The following is a 26,928-nucleotide window of genomic DNA, read 5'->3' as shown; positions in this document are numbered from 1 at the left end:
GTGTTGTGGAAACTCGCGAAATCCCGGCGTGGCCGAGGGCAGCTTTGTTTCTTCCGTTTTCCGCGTCTGTTCGCCGTGACCGGTTTTATATCCCCGGTCCTTTTGGCCAGTTTCCCGCCATTTCTCTCGTTCTTCGTGTCCCCCGCCCCACTCCTCTCCCAGCAACGCGGGCCGGCCCACCCCTTTGTCCTTGGAAACGGGCTAAACCGAACGGTGGGACGATGCCAACGACATCCGCGTTATCGAAGCGTCGGAAGAATTTAATCTGCTGTAAGCCGGTGAAACGCTCTTGAAAATCTTGATGCACCTGGCGACTCTCCGCGACGAGCGGAACGAAACGCGGGCCGCGGCGCGGAACAGTGCTCCAGAACGCGGTCATACAATTTTTATGGCTTCAATGTGCAGACGGAAATTTCGTTTCGTGCTTTGTCGCCGGCCGGAGGATCTCCGAGACGATCCTCGCGTTTTCTTTTGATTGCGAGATTACGAATCGTTCATTTTTCATTCGTTACCCGTCTAGATCCTTTTCATTTCGATCTCGAGCAAGCAGAATTCCTTATGGGCAGCAAAGAACAGGCTCTTTTCGGAGACATTGTGGCTCTCGTTTCTTGTTTTGCTTGCAACATGATCTGCAGTTCAATTTACTCGCCCGGCATTGCTTATTTAGGAATTAATTGTCGGGAACTGAGCGTATAAGATTTGTTGTTCTTTTTTTTTCTCATTGTTTTCTACTTGTCAGTCGAACGGTTCTCTTTATTTTCGTTTATGCTGAACAGTACCTCTAGACTTTATTATCGTAATCTGACTAAAAAGTGGCAGTGGCGAAATAAAACTGTAGTGTGCTCTCGGATTACCTTTCCCAATCTACTCTAGTGCCATTTGTTGTGGCATACATTATTCATTGGAGTGGAGAGATAAATCCACCTTTAGTACCCAATGTTCATTACGGTTTTGCGGCGCGTATCCTTCCGACTCGTAAACTATTTCGCTTCTTATGGACGTAATTAATATTAATACAGAACTAGTTCCAGAACACGGGCGTACAAGATTCAAATTAATCTCTTCGGTAATGAATGAAATGCTGAAGGATGCTCCATTAGAACTGTAATTCATCGCCGTTTTGTCCCACTAGTAATTAAATTCCGTGTATCATTTAACATTGGATGAAATTGTCTTTTTATATTTTTAGTTCTACACAAGTGTCAATTATCTGTTTCAAATGTTATCTGCATAAATCATTTACGGCTTCCGTGCACTATTTTTGCGATTATTGCAGTTTATAAATATTTTAGAACTTTTTTATATTTTTACACAATTGTTAGTCAAAAACATCCTTGAACCAGATGAAACGGTCTATGAGCCATTCGATAGGGCATCGAGAAAAACATGTGTATAATTTTAACCCTATGTCTCGACCGGAAGGGTAGTTATGGGGTAAACTGGAAAAAATTTTGGAACTGGACATTTTTGGCCTACTTCCTCTATACAAGAAAATTCTGAAAAAGTCGAACAGATGACAATTACCCAGATACATATACTGCAATTCATTCCGATTTTTGAGTTCAGCATCCAGGTTGTAAAAAAATTGAAAATCTACAAAAATCGGGAAAATGGAGATTTCGCATTGAAGTTTAAGGGTGTCATTTATATTTTTACAGTATCAGTGTATAGGTATAAGTGTTGTTCATGAACTTTTTCAGATTTTTTGGCGAGGTCCACCGCGATATAAAAAAAACCGAAGGTCTAAAGTAAGAGAAACATGTTTTATCATGAATAAAAAATTTCTATTATATTTTCTGGATGATTTTCAGATGATATAAATGTATAAAAATTCAGGTTTTATTAACCGTGTTTCCTTAAACTTCTTAAAGTACGGACATCAATATTTTTCTCGTTGGAAAGATTTCCTGTCTCGAATGTACCTCCTTTATCCAGTAGTTTCGGATGATATTGCCAATTTCGTTATTCTATAAAACGAAGCAAACGCTCGACGATACAACAGTGCAGTCCACATTGTCTTATATCCTAATGTTTACCGCTGTCCGCGTTAGCCCCGTGAAAAATGTAACGGCCGCATTTTGTACGCTCTTTATTTTCCGGCGTGCTCTTTGCTTCGCTCCCTTCCGGTCGATAAATAACGCGTTTCAAAGTACACTGAAAAATATTGGTAAAACGGTCTCAAGACGCTTTCCGCCAACAGAGGATACCGGAAACAATGCTATGAAATATTAATACTGCTGACGATCCTGCGTTTCGCGAGCGCGTGTGTAAATATCGCAACCCTCATACAATTTTGAACTCATATTTTTGTCGACATGGACGTAAGAATATTGTAATTTCCCTTGGTGACTGAATTCAGGGCCACTGAACGCATATACCTATGCTTCCTTCTCGTACCTTCTTACTTTCTCCCAACGAGTTTCCACTTTAATATCCGCCACTCATAATTGTTACGGAAAGACGATTTAAGCTTAATTAATTTTTTAGAGCAAACGAACACGATAGAAGTTTCATAGCACAATGATTAACACTAAATTTACGGGTTCTAATATTTTCAATTTTCGATTACAGTGAATTCTCGATATATGTCAACAACACTGGTCTTGCCAACGACATATATCATCCAGGAGATATGTAGGAGCCATGCTTTGTTTACACTCCTTGGCGTCCGCGGCCTCTCAAGCCTCGTGGCCCCTCACGGGGTATACCCCGAGGTAGTGGGGATAACTCCGCGACATTTATCATCCAGGTCTCGGCGACACATATAGAGAAATCAGTGTATTGATATTGTGATTATTGTGATATTGATATTGATATTATTTAAAAAATGGCTAAAAACTCGGATAAACACATTCTTCAGTATTAGTGTGTCTTCTGACCCCCTGATGAAGTTAGCCGCAATGCTTGCGAAACGTTGGGAAATTTCTTTCTTTAGGACACGGCTTACACCCGACAGCCTCAACAGACATAACATTCTTCTTATGTTTACAAAGTAATTTAAAATAGTTTTAGTGCTCCGTAAACCTAGTGTTAAACACATGCACTGTCTCACAAGTGCACATCGCGACAATCGAGTTTCTGGGGTGGTGGGGTAGTTCAGGGGGTACGCGTCGCCGATAGTGGAACAAATTATTCGCCAATTCCGTGCAGCACGTCTGTTTCGCACATATCGAGACGCTACCACTTTCTTCGTTTCCAAAATTACATTCTTCCTGTACGCGATGAACGCACAGCGATACCGAGCGACAAGAGGAAAGGCCGGCATCCACCCGCGTCAGTGTGCGATTATAAAATCCAAGGGCGATTAAGCCGCGGCGGACACATTCCGTCGTGCCAGCTTTAATGTTCATTCAGTCCAGGGTAATTCGCAAAGAAAGAAATGGCCCTCGAAGGCCAAAGCTACGTTCCATTTCCCACTTCCGTGACACCTCTGCACTCGCGCTGCGCCGATTGCCTCCGTCTGTCTCTCGTCTCTCTCTCTCTCTCTCTCTCTCTCTCTCTCTCTCCTCATTCGCAGCTTTTTTTTCGCTGCTAAACGTTAGGTTTCCTGTTCGCCGCCGATGGGGAAGAGTAGGCCGGGCAGCAAACGTGGAAAAGAGACAGCCGGCCGAGGAGGTATGACGGGGGAGAGAGAGGGAGGAGGGTAAGGTGCGGCTGAATTTATGCTTCATTCGTACACGTTAGGTATACGAGAGGAGGAAACAAGTGGAGCGTAAATTATGGGTACTCTTGAACGCAAACTCGCCCGCGCACCGAGCTTCTATACTTCAACCTCAACTCGGGCGTTTCTCGTTGCGAGAGAGGGCCTGTTGTCGGCACGGGGGCTCGGATGGGGGAGGGGGTGTGTCTTTTATTTATTGTTCTAGGCCAAGCGGCACACTGCGAGACCACCCTTCCGTCTCTCCGACCGCGCGAGAAATTTAATTTTAAAAAATTCCGCCGTCTTCTTCTCGCCCGACTTTCATCTCTTCTCTTTCTTCTTTTTTCCTCGCCTACCCCCTTCCTCTCACTCCCTTTTCTTTCACCCTGTCCTTCTCAACTTCCTCGTCTCTATCCCTTTCTTCCAGCACTTTGCTCTGTCCTCGACTTTTTTTCTTCACCGTTGCTCGCCAATGAACACTTATCACCCGACTTCTCCGCGCGAAAGAAAAGCTCGTTGCCCGCGGCCACGCGGAGCCACGAGAGCAAGACCTCTCTTCTCTGACCGTTTCGAACCGGTTCTCTACTCCCCGGGCGTCTTGAACGTCCCGCCTCTGGAGCATCCCGCTAGGCTGTTAATAGACAAACAAGGAGCGTCGGGTGCCAGGTGAATTGGAACGCTCGTGAAAGGCGTTCGCGCGGACTCGCGCCCTTCTTATCCCTCGAGCGCGATTCGACGCGCTTTTCTATTTCATTAACGTCGGATCCCCCGAGCGTCCCGGTCTCTTCGTTGCTCCCGATCGTCGCTGCCTCTACGCCCAGGGATACAGGCATTTCCATTCCCCGAGTGTGAGACGGTGCAGCTCCTCGAGATGCAGACCGGATTTCTGTCGGACATATTTCTTAGGAGGATAGTTCTTTCATCGTTGGCGATGAGAGTTAATAAGGGGGAAAGAAAATATCGTAACGATAACGCTGCTCGTTACGAGCAAAAAAAGAGTCACGCCCAACGGAGGGTTAAACATCCCCCGGAAGAATGCAGTCGCTGTTCGACGAGGAGAGCTCGCAATTCTCGGTTCTCGAGAAATCATCGCAGGAGCTATCGGCGTTATCCAGCCGCGATGGAACGACGAAGAACCCCCATATTTCCGCGACAGTCCTCGCCAACGGCACGGGGGGTTGAAACCGAGTTCCTCGCCGCCCGACAGAATAGCGGCCGGAAGGCGCTAATTGAGTGGCTCCGTCGCCTCCGGTTTTTGAAACGAATTAGTTGACGACGAATCTGATTCAGTCGCATCCTTTCAGACCCCAGCCTCCACCCTCCCCAAGGCTTCTGTTTACCCCCGTCGGAGGGCCCCAGCTTTATGGCGACGGGGCTACGTTTTTCAGATCCACGCCTCTCGTTACGGTGTTCCTGGCGCTGCTAGACGGGCGAGAGGGAGGGAACGGATAACGATGAGAATGGCGAGGTGGGTTTTTGTTAAGCCATCGAGAATTCGAGTTAATTCGCCCGTAGTCGGAAGCGAACGCATTACACGCTATGGGACTATGCTTAATTAGCCTGCCATCGAGCGCGCGATTTAATGCGACGTCCCTATCAGAAAGGTTCGGGATTGCGCCGCGCCACCGCGCCGTGTTCTTCGAACCCTTCCAGGACCGGTTCTGTAATTACGAAGGGTGTTGATCCTCGTCGATACCACCGGAAAACAAATTCTTCTTGTCCTGCGCGGGGGGATCGTCCCTCTTTGATATATTCGTTACCCCTTAAATATGGAATTTTTAATTGTCGCGCGGTGTGTTCTTATAATTAAGCCGAGAGAATAGATGGACGTTGATAGACACGATGTTGGGATCTTTCACTCTTCCAACATTTCCGTTCCGTCTTCTGATGGTGATTATGGCCCTGTTACAGAAAGAAAAATTATTCCGATAAAATAGCCGAACATGGTATATCAGTTTTTAAAAATGTCCCAAATGAATCGTAACAAAAATTCTTATGGGCGTCTAGCCATATATTTGCGTCCTATTTACCATAAACAATTTTGAACATTAAATTAACTTTAAAAAATGTGAATTGTACCAAATATTGATCAGGTATAATGTCTTTATAGAAGAAGTGCTTTTATTATTTTTATTAAGACACTGTGGCTACGAAGTAATATTTAAATTCTATTGAATTAATAGTCAAACTGTGCACCTGTAAAATTGCTCAAACAGGACGAGAACATACTCTCGTTTCGACTAACAATTATTTTATACTTTTCGTTGTATAGAATGATTGTGAAATTTTTTTGCCTGTTGTTTTTTAAATTTTAGAGAAAATGAGGTATGATACAAATAAGAAAGTAATTATAGAATTTCGAGAAAAATCGAGTACAGCATTGTGACAATGTTGGCAGAATGTGAATATATGAAGTGATACAAATTTCATGCTTTTTTCCAAATATGGCGTTACAATTGAAACGAAGATTAAATAGACGAGAAATTGTGAAAGGAATTCGTTGAATTCGATAATACACATTTACGATGATTAATTCGTCAACAAGGAGAAATTAAGTCGGGCTTCGTTTAAAGCAGCGACGATTCTAAGTAAATTACCTGATCGAGTGTTTCAAGATGGCCGAAAGAAGTTCCGAGCGGTTTCATCGTATTTACACTCGTCGAAATGAATTTCGAACGGGGATCGAAGTATTTTATTCGACGAAAGTTTGCCGTGCAGATTAATTTCCAATTATCCGTCGCGCTACAGAATGGGACGTGAAATTCTGATAACTGTATCGACAAATCAAACCCCGCCTGATTTAATTTCCCTGGCAAATTACGTATGAAGGAACCGCCGGAAAACATTTCTCATTTCGTGAAATTGCTAATTCTCGTCCAATTTGATACCGAAGCGTCGCTTGTAATTAAACGATCATTCATATTGGTTGACGACATAATACGGCAACCATAAAATGTTCCAATTGTGCATGAAACTTGTTAATCCTTTGTTCTCTTTTTACCCTAAACGGGGAGTTAAATGATAATGTACCAAGATTGATTTTTATCAATTAGTTATCGTTCTCACTAAAAATATTTGTATCTCTACTTTTCCTGACATTATTTTTAACACCTTTGTTGCATTCATTATCTAATGGTACTTTCAATTAATATTGTTTAAAAAATCTACTGTAACTGTAGCAATTTAGTAATACTAATAATAATTTAGTAATTTCTCTTGGAATTACTATTTAAAATTTCGAAACTTCTTTTTCTGGTAAAAAAATGTTTGTTTAATATAACAAACTTATAGTTGATACTTTGAATCTGCTATTTTTTGTTAACTGGTTATTGTAAGCTTTCATTTATTCAGGCTGATTTAACCGAAATACTATTTTGAACCTGTACCGAATAAGCATATAAATCTGACAAAATTTGTTCTTTGGTACCTTCTTCTTTGTAGCATTCTTTGTAACATTCAAATTACATTCAAATCGCCAACACTGTTCCCACCGACAATAGCATTCTTTCTTACTTTCGCCTGGAATGAAACCATACCCGGGTTCGTTCACTAGAGCCACCCTAGATTGTAGTTGGCGTGTCTTTGAACTTCACTCGACCACGTAACGTAATCGTGCAACGTAATAAAGTCATTGTTGCAACTAAATTACGGATTTGTATGCAAATATAAATGTTTTTGTATTATTTTATGCAAACGAAGATCACCCAGGATGTTACCGACTGCGGTGGGGATTTCAGAGGAATTTTAAGAAAAAAAATCTAATCAAGGTTTCATGAAACCATTTATATTCTGAATACGTATGTAAGACTTTTGTAAAAATGTGTTTTTACTTTTTAATGTCTCAATACATAGTCTCGCTCAATTATCATAAACTTTCGCCCATCTTCTTCATAATTACATTCCTATACTCATGTGATATTTTTCTTTTGAATATCATCTATTTAAAATTGTCATAATTGTTCAAAATACGATGAAAATTTCAATAAAAATTTCTTCCAAATTTTACCCGTTATTCCCCACCGGTTTGGTTCAATTTTAAGAAATTTTTGCGATTTTTCAACGTGATCGAATACTTTTTGCCACGGTTTGCGTATTGGAGAAATAATTTGTGGAACTCAAAGCGGAAGAATTCGGCCATTGTTTAGCAGCAATTACGAGATCTAATCAGCTCAGTATCTAGACACGCGTTTTCACTTTGGGACCGTGTCAAGGGGGTGGGGTGGGGGAGGCAGAACACGAGATCTAAAGGGAGCGGTCTTGCGGGAGGGAAACGCGAAAAGAAGAAAGGTCGCGGAACCCCATTCCGGTCGGAAGCATTCACGCGGCGACCTCGCGCAGAGTCGGAATCCCCGCGCAGGCTGCGTGATAAAAGACGTGTGGAGCAGCCGGTGGTTCCAGGAAGGGTCGCTAATACTCTGAAAATCTGCTCCCTTGCGTCATATTCGGTACCTCCGGTATCGGGGACCCTCCACCAAATTCCGCGTCGACATCCGCTTGATTACATGCGTCTCTCTTCCGCTTCATTTCCGAGGAGGGGCTGGCTGTCACGGAAAATTTCTTTCCCCAGACCGTTCGGGACCTCGAGCCTTCCGGATCAGATCCTAAACGGCTTTTCCTTGAACGATCTCTCTCACCCCCCCCTCTCTCTCTCTCTCTCTCGTTGATAGTGAATCTCGCGGTGCACCTCGCGTCGGAATTCTTCTGATTAGGCTGCGGATGTTTTTTGTGCGATTTCGCATTTTTATCCGGAGAGAAGCTCGAATAAAATATAATATTACTTGCTCCATCGATAGTTACGATATTTTAAAAATACTATAGAAAGACGTCAGACGATGAACTACGTCCTTAAACATGCTGACTGTAATTGTTTATCCAGATTTAAACGTTAATTCGTCTGCGAATTAATTTCCCAGTCTTTGTTGCGTTAAAAGAGATCTGCGAATTAATTTCCCAGTCTATGTTGCGTTAAACGAGCCAGTTAATTAAACGCCGGCAGTGAAAGCGTTAATCAAACGCTAACGGTGTAAGTGAGTAATTATTCGTTGAAAAATCGACAGGAATCTACAAGGCGGTCCAATATCGAATAATTGATTTCACATTTCGTGCTGGTTCGTTGGAGTCGAACTGCAATGGGGAAACTGCAACCATGGCAGGATCTCTTAGTGTTGCACATTCGAAGGCGGACCAGGCCGTCGTCGATGGAACAGGGTGTAATTACGGAGAACGACCGAGAATAACAATTAACACCGCAACGGCCGGAGGCTGCCACCCCGTCAACCTAAGCGCTTTCGGACAAGGACCAGGAACTGGATGGAGCTCGGGCCTGCAATAGACGTTATAAGCTTCAAGGTCGTTTGAATTTGCACGCGTTTTACTCCGACCGGCTGTGATTCCTGCAACACGACTAATTAGCACAGCCTCCTTCACCAGGGGGGGAGGGGGGGAGGGGGGACTGGAAAGAAGTGGCGCGATAAACGTTCCCCTGCAATATATTATACGGGACTCGCGAACGGATGTAGGTTACCGATGAAATTAAAGCCGGTGTAATTAACCGCTGCCCCGGTAAGTTTCTTGCTGAAATTAGTGTCGAACAGTCGCTAATGACCTATGATGTTGACTCTAAACGAACCCGGGGATAAAAAACATAATTTTTTAGACGATAAGCAAAATAAAAATTTAAAACGTGATACACCCTTCTACATACTTGCTTGTACATTTTGTTCAATTTGAATGCTTATTGCGAAAAATTATACAGGGTGTACCAGCATCGGTGGTACAACCGAGAAGGGGGTGATTCTACATGAAAAAATATAGGTTTCATCCGTAGCTTCGTTTTCGAGAAAATCGAGTTGGAAAATGCAGCGAATATACATTATAACGTGCTATTCGATAGGAATCTTCTGACGCGTCTGATCATGACCAACCAATTCTACTTCCTCTATATACATACTTACTGAAGCAGACGCGAACCAGACGAATCTTTACACTCGATTTTCTTGAGAACAGAGGCCGAAATGAAACAATTCTATTGTTCATTTTCGATTTGTTTTCTCATGTAAAATCAACCCCTTCTCGGTTGTACCACCGATACTGGGACACGCTGTATGTCGAACAAATGTATTTACAAGCGTAAATATGTACAACATTAATTTCTTCTGTTTGTTTCGTTTATGTAACACTTTGAGTGCCAGGAAATGTACAGTTTTATATCTTTCAAGAGATCGTACGTGTCCCCTACTTGGGAAACTCCCTTGTCTTGTAACAGAACAGATGCTCCTAATAGCAGACTCGTCACTTAATTGGCTTTCCTAATAGAATAACGTTTACAATGGAAATAGAAGGGGGGAGGGCGGAAGCCTTGAAGTGCTTTGACAAGTTTCCGCTTCCTATTCGGTCTGCGTGCACAATAAGTGCGGTACTTCGAGAAAAACAGCGCGGATTAAAGGAGAGGGCGCGACTTAATATCGGAGCTTTTCGGTTGCTTAACGCATTGGTATTCGCCGGTGGCTCGTCTCTAATGCCCTGCTTTTGTCTGAACAGGGGTAAATGGGTAGGGTGGCCGATTTTCTTCGAGGAGGACCTAATGGGTAGACGAGGATCAGCCCTCCACGTCCTTCGTTTGGCCCTCCATTCTACAAGAAAGTCTTTCGAGACAGTCGCGAAGACATGCTACAAATTAAGGGACGGGTTGTTCTGTCCTAACAAAATTTCGAAAGAAGTACTTTAATAGATTTTGATTAATTTTTTAAACAAAAACATTATTTATCTTCATTCGAAAACGGTAAAATACAAGGTACGCTTCCTAATTGTTTCAGGATACAAAGATTTACGTTCAATTTCTCCAAATGTATACATCTTGGACAATATATGGAATTTTAAACATAAAACGAGAAAGTTTACTTTTGCATTAAATCTACAATCCAGTAACGACTAGACAGCGGATCTTTGTGTAAAATAAAAATTTTCTACCTGACTTGCAACAAACTAAAGTGAAATAGAAATTTATTTTCTTTCTTAACGCTAAACCTACCACCGCCGGTCAAAACGACCGGTTCCAGATTTTTCATTTCACGATTACTGAAATTATAAAGATGATTTCGCGAATGAATATATTTAGTAGAGCATGTATTATAATACGAACCGCACAAAATGCAAATAAATTCAATCTCGTCATTTTTAAAAGACAGCATGTATTTGTTGCTTTTAAGGCTCGGTAGATCTAGCGTTAATACGTTTAATAGGTCGAAAATAATATTAACAGTATTATAAAGTTTTCACTGTTTCGAATTACAGCTACTCATGTTTGGCATAAATGCATAAAATCCGCTGCCTAAGTAATGACTGTAATTAACACATAAAATCATTCATTTCAATCTTCACTCTATTGCGAGATGTCCTCACGATTGATCGAATCTCTTGATCTTTGACCATGGATAAAAGTCTCCCATTTGAATGGTTACAGTCGTGGAACTTTGCAAAATCTCCGCCTGGCGAACACCTCCTCCAACCGCTTAAAATAAACCTTTCAAAAGTTATTTCGCTCACCGCAAGCCCGTTCGGGACTGACATGCACGCTGATTAAAAAACTTTGAAACTCAAGAAGCTCGCCGGAGAGTCTACAATTTCCGGTCGACAGAATTTTCAGAGCCGACAAAGATTTGCTGAAGAGATCAGCGTGCCCGGTGGTTCCTTTCGTAACGATTAAATCGGAAGTGTTCAGTTCCGTCCGGGACGAGCATGTATTCTTGTGGGGATAAACGGCGAACGATACTGGCCGGTCTCGCCATAAAATAAGCCCCACGCTTTTATACAAGTTCGTTTCTTCCGAGATATATCGCGTTCCTACCCTGCCACTCTTGTCCGAGCTCACCTCCTTTTCCCGTTCTTTTACCGTCCCTCTTACGCCACGGCAGCCAGTTACGAACTATACAACTCCCGTATTTATGAGGGATTTTCTGGCGTAGGGAACAGGGTGCACACCACCAATTTCCACCGATCTACCCTCTCCCGTCGTGCCCCTCGCCAGCCAACCGGCCGGACCGTCCCAATTTTTCTGCTCCATAGGTTTTAACGAGGAGCTTTCGCGGGAAATGATCGTTCTTTATTGATAACCAGAGTACTTCTAACAGCGTTTTTATTCGCCGACCCCTTTCGCCGGACGCAGTTTTCGTCGGACCCTTCCGTTACGCCGCGGAACGGAAGGGTGGCACCGGGATAAGGTAAAAGTTAACGAAGTTTCCTGTAATCCGCAATTACCGTTGTGATTTCTTGTTTGGCCGCGGCGCTGCGGACGACGCGGCACGCTGTAGCCATCGCGAGGATCAATTCTGACCCGCGATGAAATTTTATCTTCGCGCGGGAAAAGAAACTTTTATGGCGCCCGTTGTCGTTTTAATACTTTCGGCTGTTTGCGTTTCGTAGTAAATGAGCTGCGGAGCTTTATAGGGCTTGTAAATCTCAGTGCAATGATTTAATTCAATCTGGGATGAGATATTTCGTTTCCTTTACTAGGGGTTGTTCGCAATCTGAGGAACATCAAAATTCTACGCCTCCCAGAATGAATATTTATCCGACTCCTATTTCACCTGGATATGTTTGCGCGTAAACGCAGTTAAAATCAGCACTTGTAACTTACTGTTTTAATATGAATCAGGCGTTACCTATTCACACTGCATGAAAGACGATTAAAATATTTCAAGAGAAAATCATTAGGTTCCAGTTGATTAGATTTTTCAAATTAATTTCAGTTCATTTATTACTTAGTACAGCGAGTATGTCATAAAATTACCCGACTACTTCATTGAACAGAAAACGGAGGATTCATTAGTTACAGAAAACAAAGAAAATATCGAGCGCTCGGTAAAATTCATTAACATAAGACCTACAATTAAGCTTGACAATATTCCTACTGCATATTTCCATGAGAATTTTAACAATAATTATTACTCCAGTAATCTTTTTTTTAAAATAGTTTCCTTGTAACAACGAAACTATGTTACGCCCTGAAATCAATTTCAATAACATTCCTCTGAAAAGAGAGGAAAACTTTAGTTTCCATAGAAGTCCTGACTAAAACCCGATGCCTTTGCGTAAGCATTCGTGGTCGAACAGTAATAGCGTTCTCTTGCATTAAAGTCTAATTAAAAGTGAAACGAAAAACCTGACGGTCGTTACGCATACCCCGCAGAAATTAAACCAATCCTTTTACCCACCGGAATCAATATAATTTTCAAGCGAACTAAAACCCTTTTAATTAACAGAGGGCTTGAATTATCGTTAAAAGCGTCGGAGGGGAAGAAAAGGAGAGAGAGAGAGAGAGAGAGAGAGAGAGAGAGAGAGAGAGAGAGAGAGAAAAGAGAACAAAAATAATAGGATCGTAATGCACCTGCTGTTCGATAGTTACAGTCGTTCACTTTCGTTCCATTATTTTGCAGGTGCCGCAGCCGCATCCCGTGTCTACGTGGACGCATTGTCTCGATTAGCACGCCAAGCGCAACTGGGGACATGGGGTGGTTCCAAGGATGTCGGTAAGTTTCGCAATTTTCTTATTATCGCGTTGGCAACCGGTAACTTCATCCCGTTCCTTCCTATGGTTGCGACCCACCCGGTGCTGCAGGGGAAAAAACAACCCCGCAAACAACCATAAAAAGAGAGAGGACGCGCGCCGCGTCCCTATTCCCCGTTACACCGACCGGTCACAATCATTAAAGGTGAAATAATTAAAATTTGTCACGCAATTATCGGTGGACAAACGCGAGTCGCTCGATCCTTAACCGACAGACGGGCGAGCGCGCGCACGCATGCGCGCACGAGCTCGAGCGGAGGTTAATTAATTAGCGCGACACACGTCATTAGAAGGGCAAATAAATCATCGAATCGTCGACGGAAAATTTTGTTTGCCCCGATCGCCGGCTTCCGTTTGAATTTAAATCAGAATTTTTCGTTTTGTTTGCCTCCTCCACCCCTCTCTCCGTTCCCTCTCTCTCTCTCTCTCTCTCTCTCTCTCTCTCTCTCTCTCTCTCTCTCTCTCTCTCTCTCTCTCTCCGCTTCTCCCTGCTCCATCATCCAGGACCGAACGAGCCCGACTTTGTCTTCGTTCCGGTGCGTCTCTTAATTACCAGATCGGCCGGGTCGCGCGGTAATTATTTCAATTACGCCCGCCCAACTTCCGGGCCGTGATGTCCATTGTAAATTAATAGAAAAACCGGGACAATTAGAATCGACCGGTCGCGATTCAAGTATCGTCGCGTTTTTTAATTGCTCCGGGCAATTATTCCGTACCGCTGTACGTACGTACGGGGCTCGTTCCTTTGAGACCGAACACCGAATTCCCGAATTCGAGATTCGATTTGATTAATCCCTCTGATAGCTCGACGGTTTTCTATGAGAGTTCCAGTCGTTTTTAATGAAATAATCGATCGGTACTTTTATTTAAATGACATTTTTAGAAATCTATCTCGTAGCCGAATATTAATCTCGAACAGCCAAATAAGAATGAATTACACATATTTTTCAAAAGAAAAATAATGCTTTTAATTGTGTACCTCGAGGAGATTCTATCTTGAATATTTAACTTTTTTAGGGGGATAATGATTTAAAATACAGGGTGGAATTTTCTTGTATATTTCCTGTAAAAAAAATGTAATATAACCAACGTTTTGATAATATCACTAAATGTTAGTAATATACAGGCTGCTGATCTCTATGCAAAATAAAATCTGCCTCAGAAATATGCCTCATTTTCAAGAAAAGGAATTTACGTAGTAATTTATTTTTTCTATTAATAATTTCAATTGTTTGAAATGAACGTGATTATGTTCTTACATCCTTCTAACATGTTCACTATATTATGCTTCACCTAATCATTTTTGCCCTAAGTCTAGTGTTAGGGTTTTCTGTTTAATTTCAGTGCAAAGCATTTTACTTTAAACAGAAAACCCTAAAACCAGACTTGATCAAACCTTGATTTAGGACAAAATTGATTAGCTGTAGCATAAAGTAAAATGGTATGTGAATGGTAGTAAAATGGTATATATATATTTATACAACTACACAGATTTCAGTGCAAAGCAATCACTTCACCGGTTAAGTTGAACAATAAATAAAATACTGCTCGCAATGCACACTACTTCGCAGATGGTCGACAAACAAGAAAAAGAGAATGATTAATTACAGCCTTCGACCAAACTACTTATCATCCCCAAAATAACGGAACACCAACTGGCGAACCCTCTTTTAATCAAGAATAATGGAACAATGACTTCATTTACATGGATCTCCTCTGCGGTCATGTTTACCTGTCTGAAGTGTCCACGGCGGGGGGGGGGGGGGAAAAAAGTACCCCTGAAATAACCATGACGGTGGCCATTCCCGAAAATTAAACGAACCACTCGGTTCCTCGGGCTGTTCGTTAAACACGAAGCTGTGTCGCGGCCGAACTAGGCCTTGAAGCGAGTTCCGAACCAATAGGGTACGGTATCCTTGAATCCCCGGTCCTCGAAATAAGTTAACGCTCGTCCGGCAAGCTAATTTCGAGCGGTTCCCGTCCTCGTTCGACGAGGAGACCGGCCGGTCTCCCAATTATTTTTTCCTCACCTGCCTTCGACAAAGTTTGATCCGCCGAGGCGAGGAACGGTGGACACAAGAGCACTCTCGTGGCTTCTAAAGCCAATAAAGGCTCAGCCGTTTAACCGTCTCTACTTTCTTGCCTGTCTTACCCCGGGAATAGGGGTCGTGACGCGAGGTGGAGGCAGGGAGATAGGGGGCGGTGGTGGACCCGGGAGCCGAACGAGAAAGGGGTGGAAAAAGTTGCTAACAGGATCATTGCAGCGTGATAAGTGTACGTATTAAGTCCGGGTCGCTAACCTCCGAGCTTCCGAGCCTCGGAATAAGAAAGGAACACCGAGTCTGAAGGCGGAGGTCTTAGGAAGCTGCCCAAGTGCGACGGAAGTTTTATTTGTTTTCCAAGCGGAACGAGAAATCCCATTCGATCCGGAACGAATTGCGCGCGCCCCCACGCTCGCTAGCTCGCTTCGTATTTTCCTCCTCGCGAGGACCTGCCCCGCTTTGTACCCCCCGGAATGTTTAGCACGAAGCTTTTCCGTGCTTTCTACCTTTTTTACTCCCCTCCCCCCACCCCCTCCCCCTTCCCGTCTCAACCTCACTGTCTGTTATTCTCCCCTCTTCCACATGGGGATCAACGAAGCCGCGGCGTTGTACGCAGCTTTTGTCTTTTTTTTTTCAACCGCTCCCTGGATTTTTTGAAGCTCAAATTGTTCAGGCTTCGTCGATCGATTTGTCTCTGTGGAAGCTCGCGGCGCGGATTGGTGGATCTGTTTTTCAGTTCAAGTTCCGATTCGCGGACGACATGTTGGAAAATGAGCTACCGCTTTTCCGTAATTGCGATTTATCGGCGAAACGTTGTAATAGAGACATTCGTACATAAATATATTTTTCGTACTATCGCTATCTAATAGTTTTGATTGTCCGTTGTATCGAATTGCTTGTGTACTCATGACGAAAATGAATTATTTCGTTGATTCCGTTAAACAGCGACACAGAAAAGAATCCAATGACAAAATGATTTCTAGCAGTCTGGTAACGGGACCTATACTATCCATAATTTATCCAGCTTATCCGAACTGGTAACCGGTTGAAACGACAAATAATAATACAGTAACCCTATTTCGGGATAGCTTGCAGGGCAGGGCTTAAATTGGAAGGTGCCCCGGGGTGTCTCGTATGTAGTTAACAGGGGTTATACCCAAGCCTCGAATATTCTGCCCGGGCAACGATTGCAGTTAACTTCGGCCATCGTCCAGGCCAGGGAATGATGCGATGTAGGCATGTTCCAGAACTCGTTTTGTATTATCTTTCAAAATAGCGTTGCATCCGTGGAATACTTCCGTATAATTACTTTCTGCTATCTAGGTGAACCTCGGGAAACGATTCTATTATTTATTTCGGATACATAGCCGAGGATTAGAACGCTTAATATTTAGCCCTGCCGGCAACCCTTGCCAGGTTCCTGCGGTCCCACGCAAATTGAGTTTCGCGTGAAACCGTCTCTTCGATCTTTGATACCCTAAACGCTTTCTTCGGGCAAGAACCACGCATGCTTTTGTCGGTAAAATTTACTCATTTTAGAATAAATGTCAAACATTAATCCCATCCAAATTGGGAAAGTATATTTGAAGAAAAAGAAAATTTTTATTTCTAAATTTATATTGTATTACCTACGTTCACTCCAATGGCTAAATATTCATACCAAAAAAAAAAAAAAATTTTTATGTCAGTAAGGAACAGCTACTATATTTATTTATTTATTTTTAATTCTAAATCAAGATGTTATAAAACAATTTTTCTTCAGACATGATACTCCCGTGGAATATGTAATTATCAGATTTTTTTCACTCAATCAGTCCCCCGTTACACACTTTCAGTGTACTTTGTTTTTAGAAATCACCTCCGCTATCATTGCTTGGTAATTTCCGATTGGTAAAAGATCACGGAATCGTTTGTTTCCGGTAATTGAGTAACTAAGTCAGAAGTGGATACCTCTTAGCGAGAGACAGCGGTTTATGTCAACGAGAGACGAACTTTCCGGAAAATTGAGTGTCATCAGGAAAGTGTTACACTCGGAAGACACTTGGAGCTTCTTACAACAATCGATGGGTACCGGACTGGAATATCTTATTACCTCGACCTGGCCGTTTGGCAGGTTTCCAGTGTACGCCAATTTGCACTCGTTAAAGAGACGCCTCTCCGAAACTTTCCGCGCCGGCGATGTTGACTAAATGTTCCACCCCTTAGCTGAACTCAATTTTCATTAGGGACACGTAATTCTATGCTGGAATTTCGCATATCTCTTTAGATTATTTAGGAGCTGAATAACTCCGGTGTGTTCGTGCCCTTAGCTATACTTCTAGTTTTCTTCAATTTCACTGCTTACAGAGCGAGCGTAAATTGGCAGAATACTCAGGGCTCCCCCGGGCAATTTCGTGTACCTAATTAAAATTGCATGCAATCTTCGATGTAGTCCATAAAACTAGGGAAATCTGTAGGAATTTCAATAAAATATGCATACCTATTTTACAGGCAACTATTAATGGATAACTAAAGTGGGTAATAATGAGGAAACTCTCAACTGTTGATCCTTGATTTCAAATTAATGCTTGGTTAAACTTTACTTCAGGAAACCAGAAATTTTTAACTTTTTTTTATGTAATCCTGTAGAATTTAGCGAGAAAATGCCGGAAATCCAAGTTTTAATGTTAGGTGTTCTCTGGTTCAAAAGTTATGCGTGTTTACAGTTGAGTGATTTTAAGCGTTTTTGACAGGTAAGGACGCCACTATCCTGGACTGTACTCAGCGTCGCGCGTCGTCTCACGAGCGGAGCCGCTGATTGGACGACGCCAACGTACCAATATGGCGGCGCCCTCACTTGTCAAAAACGCTGAAAATCGCACATCTTTACACGCGCATAACTTTTGAACTACTGATCTCCTAGGATTAAAACTTAGATTTCCAGCATTTCCTCGCGAAATTCTACAGGACTCCATAAAAAAAAGTTAAAAATCTCTGATTTCCTGAAGTGAAGTTTAGCCCGACGTTTTATTTGTTTGTTTGATAATGGTCCAGGGATTCCAATTTTATTACTGACCGTCCGAATTAAATTCTTAGTTGTTCGCTCTCACATCTGCGCCCACCAAATTATGGAATAATAATTATATTAAAAATAAACTAGTGTACGAAAAACAACCGCCATTGTCTGCACGCTTTTCTCTTCCCTCGCTGTCATTGTGGTTGGAGCACACAGCAGGGATGACAGCGCGATCGTAACGAGGTCGATAAGGCGCAATTATAACCGGAGAACAATATAACGGCAATCGTGTGCTCGCGCGCATAGTTCCAGTTGGCTATCAGACTCGAAGGGTGAAACAAAAGAGTACAGTTTCGCCGACACACATTTCGTCCCGGCAATTATCCCACGGAAAGTTTCTCCGATTGGCCCGTTTGTCGTGCTTTTTCCATTCTACGCCCGGTGCTTTCGTTTTCCATTGTTCGACACCGTCGCCCCTCGAACCCGACAGTTTCCCGACCGGGGTTGTACTCGTCGTGTCGATCGAGTCATACAAACTTTCAAATATCTTGTAACACGTTCCACCGGGAACCGGATCGGGCAACAACGACAGCGACCCGAACAACAGCTACAACAACAACAAACATTATCGTCCGCCGCGGCGCCGACCCTCGATATTCAATCTCGACAGAGAGCTATATATTTTCGAAGCGCTTTTCAACCGAAACACGTTCCCGGCTGGACTTCGCTAATTAGTTCGAAAATGATCGTTTAATTAATTCGCTGGCTTCGTTATTTGCTGTTAGAAACACGATATTAACCGTCCGAGAGCTGCGCCCTCCTCGTGTTCCACGAGCGTCGTCCGAGGTGGCTCGCCTCAATTGTTTATACGCGTGAGATTAAGCGACAGAGACTTACCAACCTCCCATAGTTTTATTAATATGTTAGCTACCAGAATTTGTTTCGGCAATAATCTCTATAAATGTAGCTATTCGATGCAATATATCTATCCATAAACTATGAAAAGTGCATTTTCCTGAAATGGTAAGTTTCTCGAGTATCGTTCTAGATTTTATAATTAGTCGGCGGATCTTTGCGTACAGTAAAAATTGCCCGCATCAATTTCCGGCATTCAATATCCGCAGAGAGGGCTTCCGACGATTCAAAACGTTCAGGAACTTAATGCCGCGGTGTATATGTTCCGCGCAAATCTGTGAGCATACAAAACCTCCTTGATTTGATTTTTTCTCTTCGTATTCGACAGAAAGTTCTCATTACAGTGAAGGCTGCCCGTAAACACGACTTAAAAAGTTCGACCACTCGGGGCAATTGTCGTTCCGGCGAGGAGGAAGAAAAAATGCTCGCGGCAGAAGAACGCAAACGGAAGACGAAGATCTCGTTAACTTTCATAGTTTACACTGGGGAGGAGAGAGGGCTCCGAGCCAGATTCCCCGTGGTCGTTTGATTAAGTCCTCGAGAGAGCGAGGAACTTTTCGTGAAATTTCGAAGCTGTTCCCGCGCGAATCGGTAGCCGCCGTCGCCGCGCGCTTCGTGGTATCGATCGCTTTTCACGAATTGATTAATCGAACGCGTGGAGTTACGCCCGTGTCTAGGCGAATTGTTCGGGGAGCGTCCTCGAGTTGTTGGCGACACCGGGTTTCGGCTTGCATCGACTGTTTGCCGTCGAGTGGCGTTCCCCGTGAATAGAGTCGGGGATTTCCTTCGCCGTGGCGGGGCGAACCTTTCAAAGTTGCTCACCGAGGAATCCGGGCGAGCCGAGTTTAAATCGACGGACTTTTGTCAACTGCGAGGCGGCACACACCCCGGACAGACACACGCGAGCTCGTTCGATTCAGACACTCGCCCCGTCCTTCCCCGACTATCCTGGAAACTGTATTAAACTTTTAATTATTTCAATAGACACGGGAAAAGAATGAACCGTAACTCTTCCCGTTGCACCGGGCGCGCCGCCTGACGCGATCCTGTCGTTTTTATTGCTCTCCAATCCTGATTCAAAGGCGGATACTCTGACGACTCTAGTCTTGCGTTCCGCTGGAGTCAACCCTTGAGAGACAAGGGTAGTCACGTGACTTTTTCAGAGCCAGCAGGTCGGTAACCGCTGCATAATTTCCGTTTACAGCCTTCAGCCACTGACTTAAGATCCGTCTTCGTTTTGATCCTACGGGCCTTAAGTCTGTGACTAAACTTGTCACATTTTTCGCTCTGTCTTATCGATATTATGAATTCTGATGCCACGAACGTGCTTCAAGTTTTTGGCTTCATTTCGCAGAGAATCAAGACAAAATATAGCTTAATTTGTAGCCGGAGATATTTTCTAGCACGCGCTACTCTCGATTTCATTCAGAAAATTCATCCAATGGCATACAAATACTTGGATTCCACGGCATGCACACCGTCAATATTTTGCGTACTTCTAACGCTTATATTACCAAATATCTGTATAATCTCGTCAGCTCATGACCAGCGTGCGCCAGATTGAACCTTCCTCTTTCGAATGAGCCCTTTCCCAGCGAAAAATATTCTCGTATAAGGACGAAAAGTTGAGGCACGTAAAACCATTTTTCGCCTATTTTTGTCGGTAACCTGGTCACTCTACCTTATCGCGAATATACGGAGTCTTGGCTCTTAACCGGACGCGTGAGTTTTGATCTTTCCCTGTATAAATAAGAGAGAATTTGTTTTGTTCGGTGAAAAATATAGATATTCAATGTCGATGACCATGCTGTTGGTGCATTGGTCTTTAAAAGTTGGAATCTCATTTCGTAGAATTTGATCAGAGTCTCGGGGGAAACGGTAACGTTGTTAGTTTATTAGCTCGTTTGTTGCAACTTCCGGCGACCGTACGGTTAACAAGTTCCAGAAGCTAGCCAGTCGAAAGTCTTCGCGGAGTTTACTCTCGGTCAAACGGCTCCCATCTGATCTAGACCGGAGATCGGAATCTAATAGTCAATATTTCCGAAAGTCTTTTACACTTGAGACCGGGAGCCGCAATTTCCATAAGTAAATCGACAAATTCAAATACCACGGATTTCGAGGCCGCTTACTCCCTCGACTTCGTTTGCCAAATGCCCCACAATGGAAGGTTAAATGCAGACTAGAGACTCCGACTGAGCTTTTCGGTAAATCGAGTTACTGTATTACGCGCGGTTCGATCCGGAGAGAGTTCGTAGCCGAGTATCGGCCGCAGCGCCGCGTTACGGCTTGTAGTCGATATCGATCACTCAAATCTGCAATTTGGCTGACGCTGCTCGTTCAGAACTCCGGAACTTCGCATATTTTAATAACGTAGTGGCTTCGTCACCTATGGCCCGTGTTAAACACACGACCGAGCAATCGAGCAACTTAATGTTCGCCGCAGAAATTACTCGCGTGCTGCTCGACATAACTTTGTTACTCACTTTGCTGGAAACTATTCCGTGCTAATTAACGCGTTGTTCTAATTAAAATTTCGTAAAAATGTATACTACAAAAATTTCACACGGACATAAGAGTTAACGCATAATCCAGTTTCGTTCTGTTGCAAATGTTAACAAGGTAGGATCAATCTTGGTATTTTATCAGGTAGGATAAAAATTGATTTACATTTAGCATAGAAACTCACTCTTAGTCAAATATTATTATAGATAATAAAATATTTTGCAGACTCTTTTGCAGACTGAATTTACGCTAAAAATGGGCTGGTGCAGTTTAAAACAGGAGGAGAATAAAGATATAATATTTTCAACGTATTCAAATTATTCAAGAAAGAATTAAATGTGTATCTGGCTGCCATCTCTTGCAATTGGAATAGCAAATTTTTATTTTGCATAAAGATCCGCAGTCTAATGATGACTTTTTGAAGTTCATGAATAACTATTTCATAGAATGCCAGGATAAGGTACAACTTCAATTTATAAATTATGTGCAGATGTTATTAATGTTCGTTACTAGAAATGTTTTCTTACAGGTTTAAAATATGCAATAGCAATAATTAATTATAATTAAAAATTAAAAATTAATAAGTGATTAATAATTAGCCAGTACTCCACTGACAAGTGTCACTGGTACCCGATGCAAACCGTCGGATAACCTAAAAGCTCGCAGCACGAAGAAAACGGTTTCACGTATTAATTAGCCTCTCTTAATGAGCCACTCGTTTCGATCAGCACGCGGATCTCCAGTGATCTCCATCGGGCTCGTCGAGGCGTTCTACAGTCAGCATCTGACGTTTGATCTGATAATCCTTTCAAATTTTAATTTCGGTCCGAGCTCTCGGCTTCGCTGGCAACGATCTTCTCTTCGGAGTTCTCGCTCGATCTGCGCGGGTCGTTCGCAACCCCGGCGCGCCGAGGAGATTGGAAAGTCGTGTCGGACAGATTGATCGGTAAGACGCCGATCGAGAGCCCACCCTTCTTTGAATGCTCTCCTTCTGACCCCGATTATAGGGGGATGGCTTTCCACTGGATCTAGCCCTTTATTGAGCTTTTTGGAGGACAACTTCCTTTGAGCGACTTCTGCCTTGATCGGGGTTGATTCATCAGTCGGTAATATCCTCGACCCTTGTTTTATACGATCCCTAGCAGAATAATCACCTGACTTCGAATAGTAAATAAAAAACGCGTACACTGTTCGCATTCTATAAATCTATTTTTCACTGAATTCTTTCATGATGGTTTTCTGAATTTAAAACGGATTTATTTTAGAGTTTTCCATTTATTTGTTTACACTAAATCACGAACGGTAGTCCAATAAACACAGCTTTCCCGGAATAAATCGGCGTCCATTGAACAATAACTTGTCCTCACAGAAACTTTTCTGCAAGGAAGAATAACGTAGGATACGCTAAATTCATTTAGTCTAGCGGAAAATTGGATTTTCCAAGGGGCAACAGTTCAATTAACCACGCACCCGCTAGTTATTTATCAATTAAGGCACAAAAACGTTGCGCGAGTCATAAAGTTGCCGGGGAACATTAATTCGTGTGTTCGTTGCGCTAGGGGTATCCGCGAGCTCATTGAAAATTGCAGGCTGCTTGCCCGGTCATCCGTTTATTTATTATATTAAGATTTACACGGGAACGCATCTCGAATTTTGCAATTTACATTCGCCTGTTTATCTTATAAATTATGCTACCGCGCGCGTTTGTTCGGGATATTCCAGTTTGCTCATTTGCCTGCAAAATATACTCTTCCCTGCATTTGTCCCAATTTTACGTAATTATGGCCCCACCACCGTCGAATTATTTGCCACGTAAATATTTATTATTCCGTGTATTATTTGTGCGCAACGTGTGTGCCCGTCGTCTCCCCCCACCCCGTTGTTCTGTTTGCTTTCGAATCGTGAATTGTAATATTAACGTAATGCGATGTAGAATTTTTCATTAATTCGCCGTAGCCGCCTTTAATTGAATGATTAACCGTGCACGAAGATAACTTCGATGTTCAAACTTTGCAGCAACAACTGCCATTTTTTTAAACAGATCTCCAGCGATCCGGAACATGTAATTTTGAAACGCCCTGTACAGTGGTTCATCGATTCCCCTAGTTTCCATACTTCGAACAATGCTATTGGTTTATGGATCACGTTCGTCACTGGATCGTAGATCGCGACGGTGCCCACCTCGCAGCCACGTTTCCCCGAGCACGTGAAAACCCGTTATCAAGCGGGTCAGGGGTTTTCCATAAATCGCGCGAGTCGGGCATACGTCGGCTCGGAAATCCAGCGAAACGTCTTACGCGCGGTTACCATAACATAACGCATTTGGGAACGCGTACAGCAAGCGAAGACGATGATAGCAGGGAAAATTCGTTTTTCCTTCCCCTTCCGGCCGGGCGGCGCGGGCGTGAAGCGAAAATTCGATGCTCACGATGTTAGCACGGCGTGGTGCCGAAATGAAAGCGTGATAGCGAAATTGGCAATATCGCGACTTTTCCCTCCTATTCCACCCTCTCCTTTCGTCTCTGTCTCTCTTTCTCCTTCTTAGGATCGATCGTGTTTCCCCACCTTTTCAACGGCCGAGAATTTCCGTCCGTTGAAAATCCGTCCGCCACCCCTACGACAGCATAACGAGATTGTCGTCAGAGATTCCATATTAATTCTTAGAACTAGAGGAAATCCCCCGACATCGGCTGGCAAATTGATATTCGGGGGAACGAAACTTCTTGTCTAAGGCCTTCAAAGCTGCATGTATGAATGCTGAGATCGTGAATCACTACTTTATAACATACATATATAAAGTGAAATATCTAAGTAATTGTATAATAGTAAAATATAAATATAATCAAATTATTTGTAAAATAGTAAAATATAAATATACTCAATATACTTGTAAAACAGTCAAATATAATTATAATCAAAATAATTGTAAAGTAGTAAAATATAAATATACTCAATATACTTGTAAAACAGTCAAATATAAATATAATCAAAATAATTGTAAAATAGTAAAATATAAATATACTCAATAAAATTGTAAAACAGTCAAATATAAATATAATGAATATAATTGTAAAATAGTAAAATATCAATATAATCAATATCATTGTAAAATACTAAAATATAAATATAATCAATAAAATTGTAGTATACTAATATAATAGTAAAATATCAATTTAATATAAATATTAATGTGCGGTATTAAGTACGATGGGATGTTGTTTCACGAGATGTTACCACTTACTTCCCGGGTAACCCGCTATTGTCCGATACGCATTGTTAATATTTATTTGCAAGGAACAGGAAGACTGGTTAGCGAACACGTTCGATGGTTATTTGAAAGTTCACGCCGGTCTCGTTTGCTTGGTTTTCTCTGCAATTACTCGGACGCGGATTTCTGCGTAACAAGGGGGACAAACAATCGGCGCACGTAGAGTAATTTCATTAATAGGAAATTATTGTAAATTTGCTGGTCGCGATACGCTTAACGAGCTCCCGGAATTTCACTAAAAATCTGGCGCCCTCGCGACCCGTTAAAGATACCAGCTGCGATATTAAAATTGAACCAGAGTTAACATTCTGTCGTTACTTTAATAACATCGTAATTGACGAGCAGATGGGCCTGGCCAATAATTTAATAAAAAGTTTTTTAACGGCGGGCGTTGTGAACGTTAAATCGCAGTACTACGTTGAGTAAAAATTCACATACTCAGGAGGGATTAGCATTTACAAATATGTATTTTATAAGTACGACAAATGAAACAGGTATTTGTAAATACAGGGTGTTCGACTACAGGTGGGAGACAATTTAAGGGTTGGTTCTCCATGATAATATAAGACGAAAATGAAGAGTAAAAAATTGCGATTTCGGCTTCATTTTTTAGTTATATTGTCTTATATTGTCTTGAAGAACCGCCCCTTAAATTTTCTCCAGCTGTAGTCGAACACTCTGTATATTAGAAGAGTGACTTTCAAAAGTGTAAATATGTATTCGAAGAATTTAGGAATGTTGTTACATTACTTTTGTCTTATTAATATTATTGAAAGGAGAAGTACATTTTCATCTATTTATTAAGATTGACTTAAATAATTTTTATAAACCAGTCTGATCGATAGACTGTGGATCTTCATGCAAAATAAAAAGTTTGTGAATTTAGTTTATTTAATCTTTCTATTGTTTTAAGGTGCACCTACTCGTTTTTGTTATAAATGCATAAAATCCAGAATCTACTGAATATTCCGGAATATTCTTGAGAGATTCCGAAATTTCAATCCTAAATGCTAGATCTAGGTAACAATTGGAACCTAAGTAATGTATTATACATATATGGTATTCATTCATCACGTATTTTTTGTAGTCGATCTGCGTTTGTCGTTCTTTATGCAGCTTAAGTATCGGATCTCGTTTTCCCAGAAAATGATCGTAAACAGATTAGCGTGTAGATCCACAGTAATCCCAGACAACCTTAATCTCGTCGCGGAGAGTCAGGAAACATTGCGTACCGATAGCTAACAGAGTCAGCAGTGAATGCGTAGTATTAATAGGGCAAATTGAAGCATAGCCAAGACAATCCTATCAAACGCTTCCCGCACCGAGAAACTCGGTTCGAGATGTGTTCGAAACTCGCGTAACATACGTTACAATCCACTATTACATAAATGAATAACCGGTGTTGACACACAAGAGGCTTAATTTGCTTTGCTTCGCGACTAAACTACAGAGAATTACCCATCGGAACCACGGAACGCCGAGACTGCAATCCTTTCGTGTCCCCTAAAATAACAAGGATAGTTCAGATGGGTAGAGTTAGGGGACTATCAAGCCCAGATCTCACATAGACCCCAATAATAATAATGGTGGTGGTATCTGTATACGGAACTGTACACTTTAGGTGTGTTCTGCAAGGTAGCTATTCAGATAACCCCAAGTAAACTCATAATCAAACACGTTACCCTTGCATCCTCGACCGCACATTCTTAACCGTGCGAGCCGTAACCTAAAATTGCGAAAACAAACAGCTTGAACAGTAATCGAAAAAATCTGTACTATACTTCTTCGTCACTGTGAATGTAGGTAGCAATCTTACAATCTTCTTGCACGAACGAAGAAAAATAAAAGAAAGGAAATAGATTGGAGTTGCTACTTGCACGAAGATAGTCCTATTCGTGAAAAGAGAGAGAATAAAGCACCTAATCTAGACCTGTCTGGAGTAAAACCGTGACCTGCGTCTTAACCCCTTGTCCTACAATATCGAGTCAGACTCGTGATGAA

The 26,928-nt window shown here is 42.3% G+C and overlaps 1 protein-coding gene across 2 annotated transcripts in view; it reads left to right on the top strand.

Moving 5' to 3' along the window:
- Window positions 1-26,928, top strand: part of Irsp53 (Insulin receptor substrate 53 kDa) — a 249,342-nt gene that overhangs the window by 138,330 nt on the left and 84,084 nt on the right. For both annotated transcript variants that reach the window (XM_076788691.1, XM_076788700.1), the window contains exon 4: window positions 13,075-13,167. In XM_076788691.1, the coding sequence (XP_076644806.1) occupies window positions 13,075-13,167 (93 nt within the window). The remainder of the gene's footprint in view (window positions 1-13,074; window positions 13,168-26,928) is intronic.

This window comes from Halictus rubicundus, chromosome 1, assembly GCF_050948215.1.
Source record: "Halictus rubicundus isolate RS-2024b chromosome 1, iyHalRubi1_principal, whole genome shotgun sequence".
Taxonomy (NCBI): Eukaryota; Metazoa; Arthropoda; class Insecta; order Hymenoptera; family Halictidae; genus Halictus; species Halictus rubicundus.
This window is presented reverse-complemented; position numbering and strand designations above follow the sequence as displayed.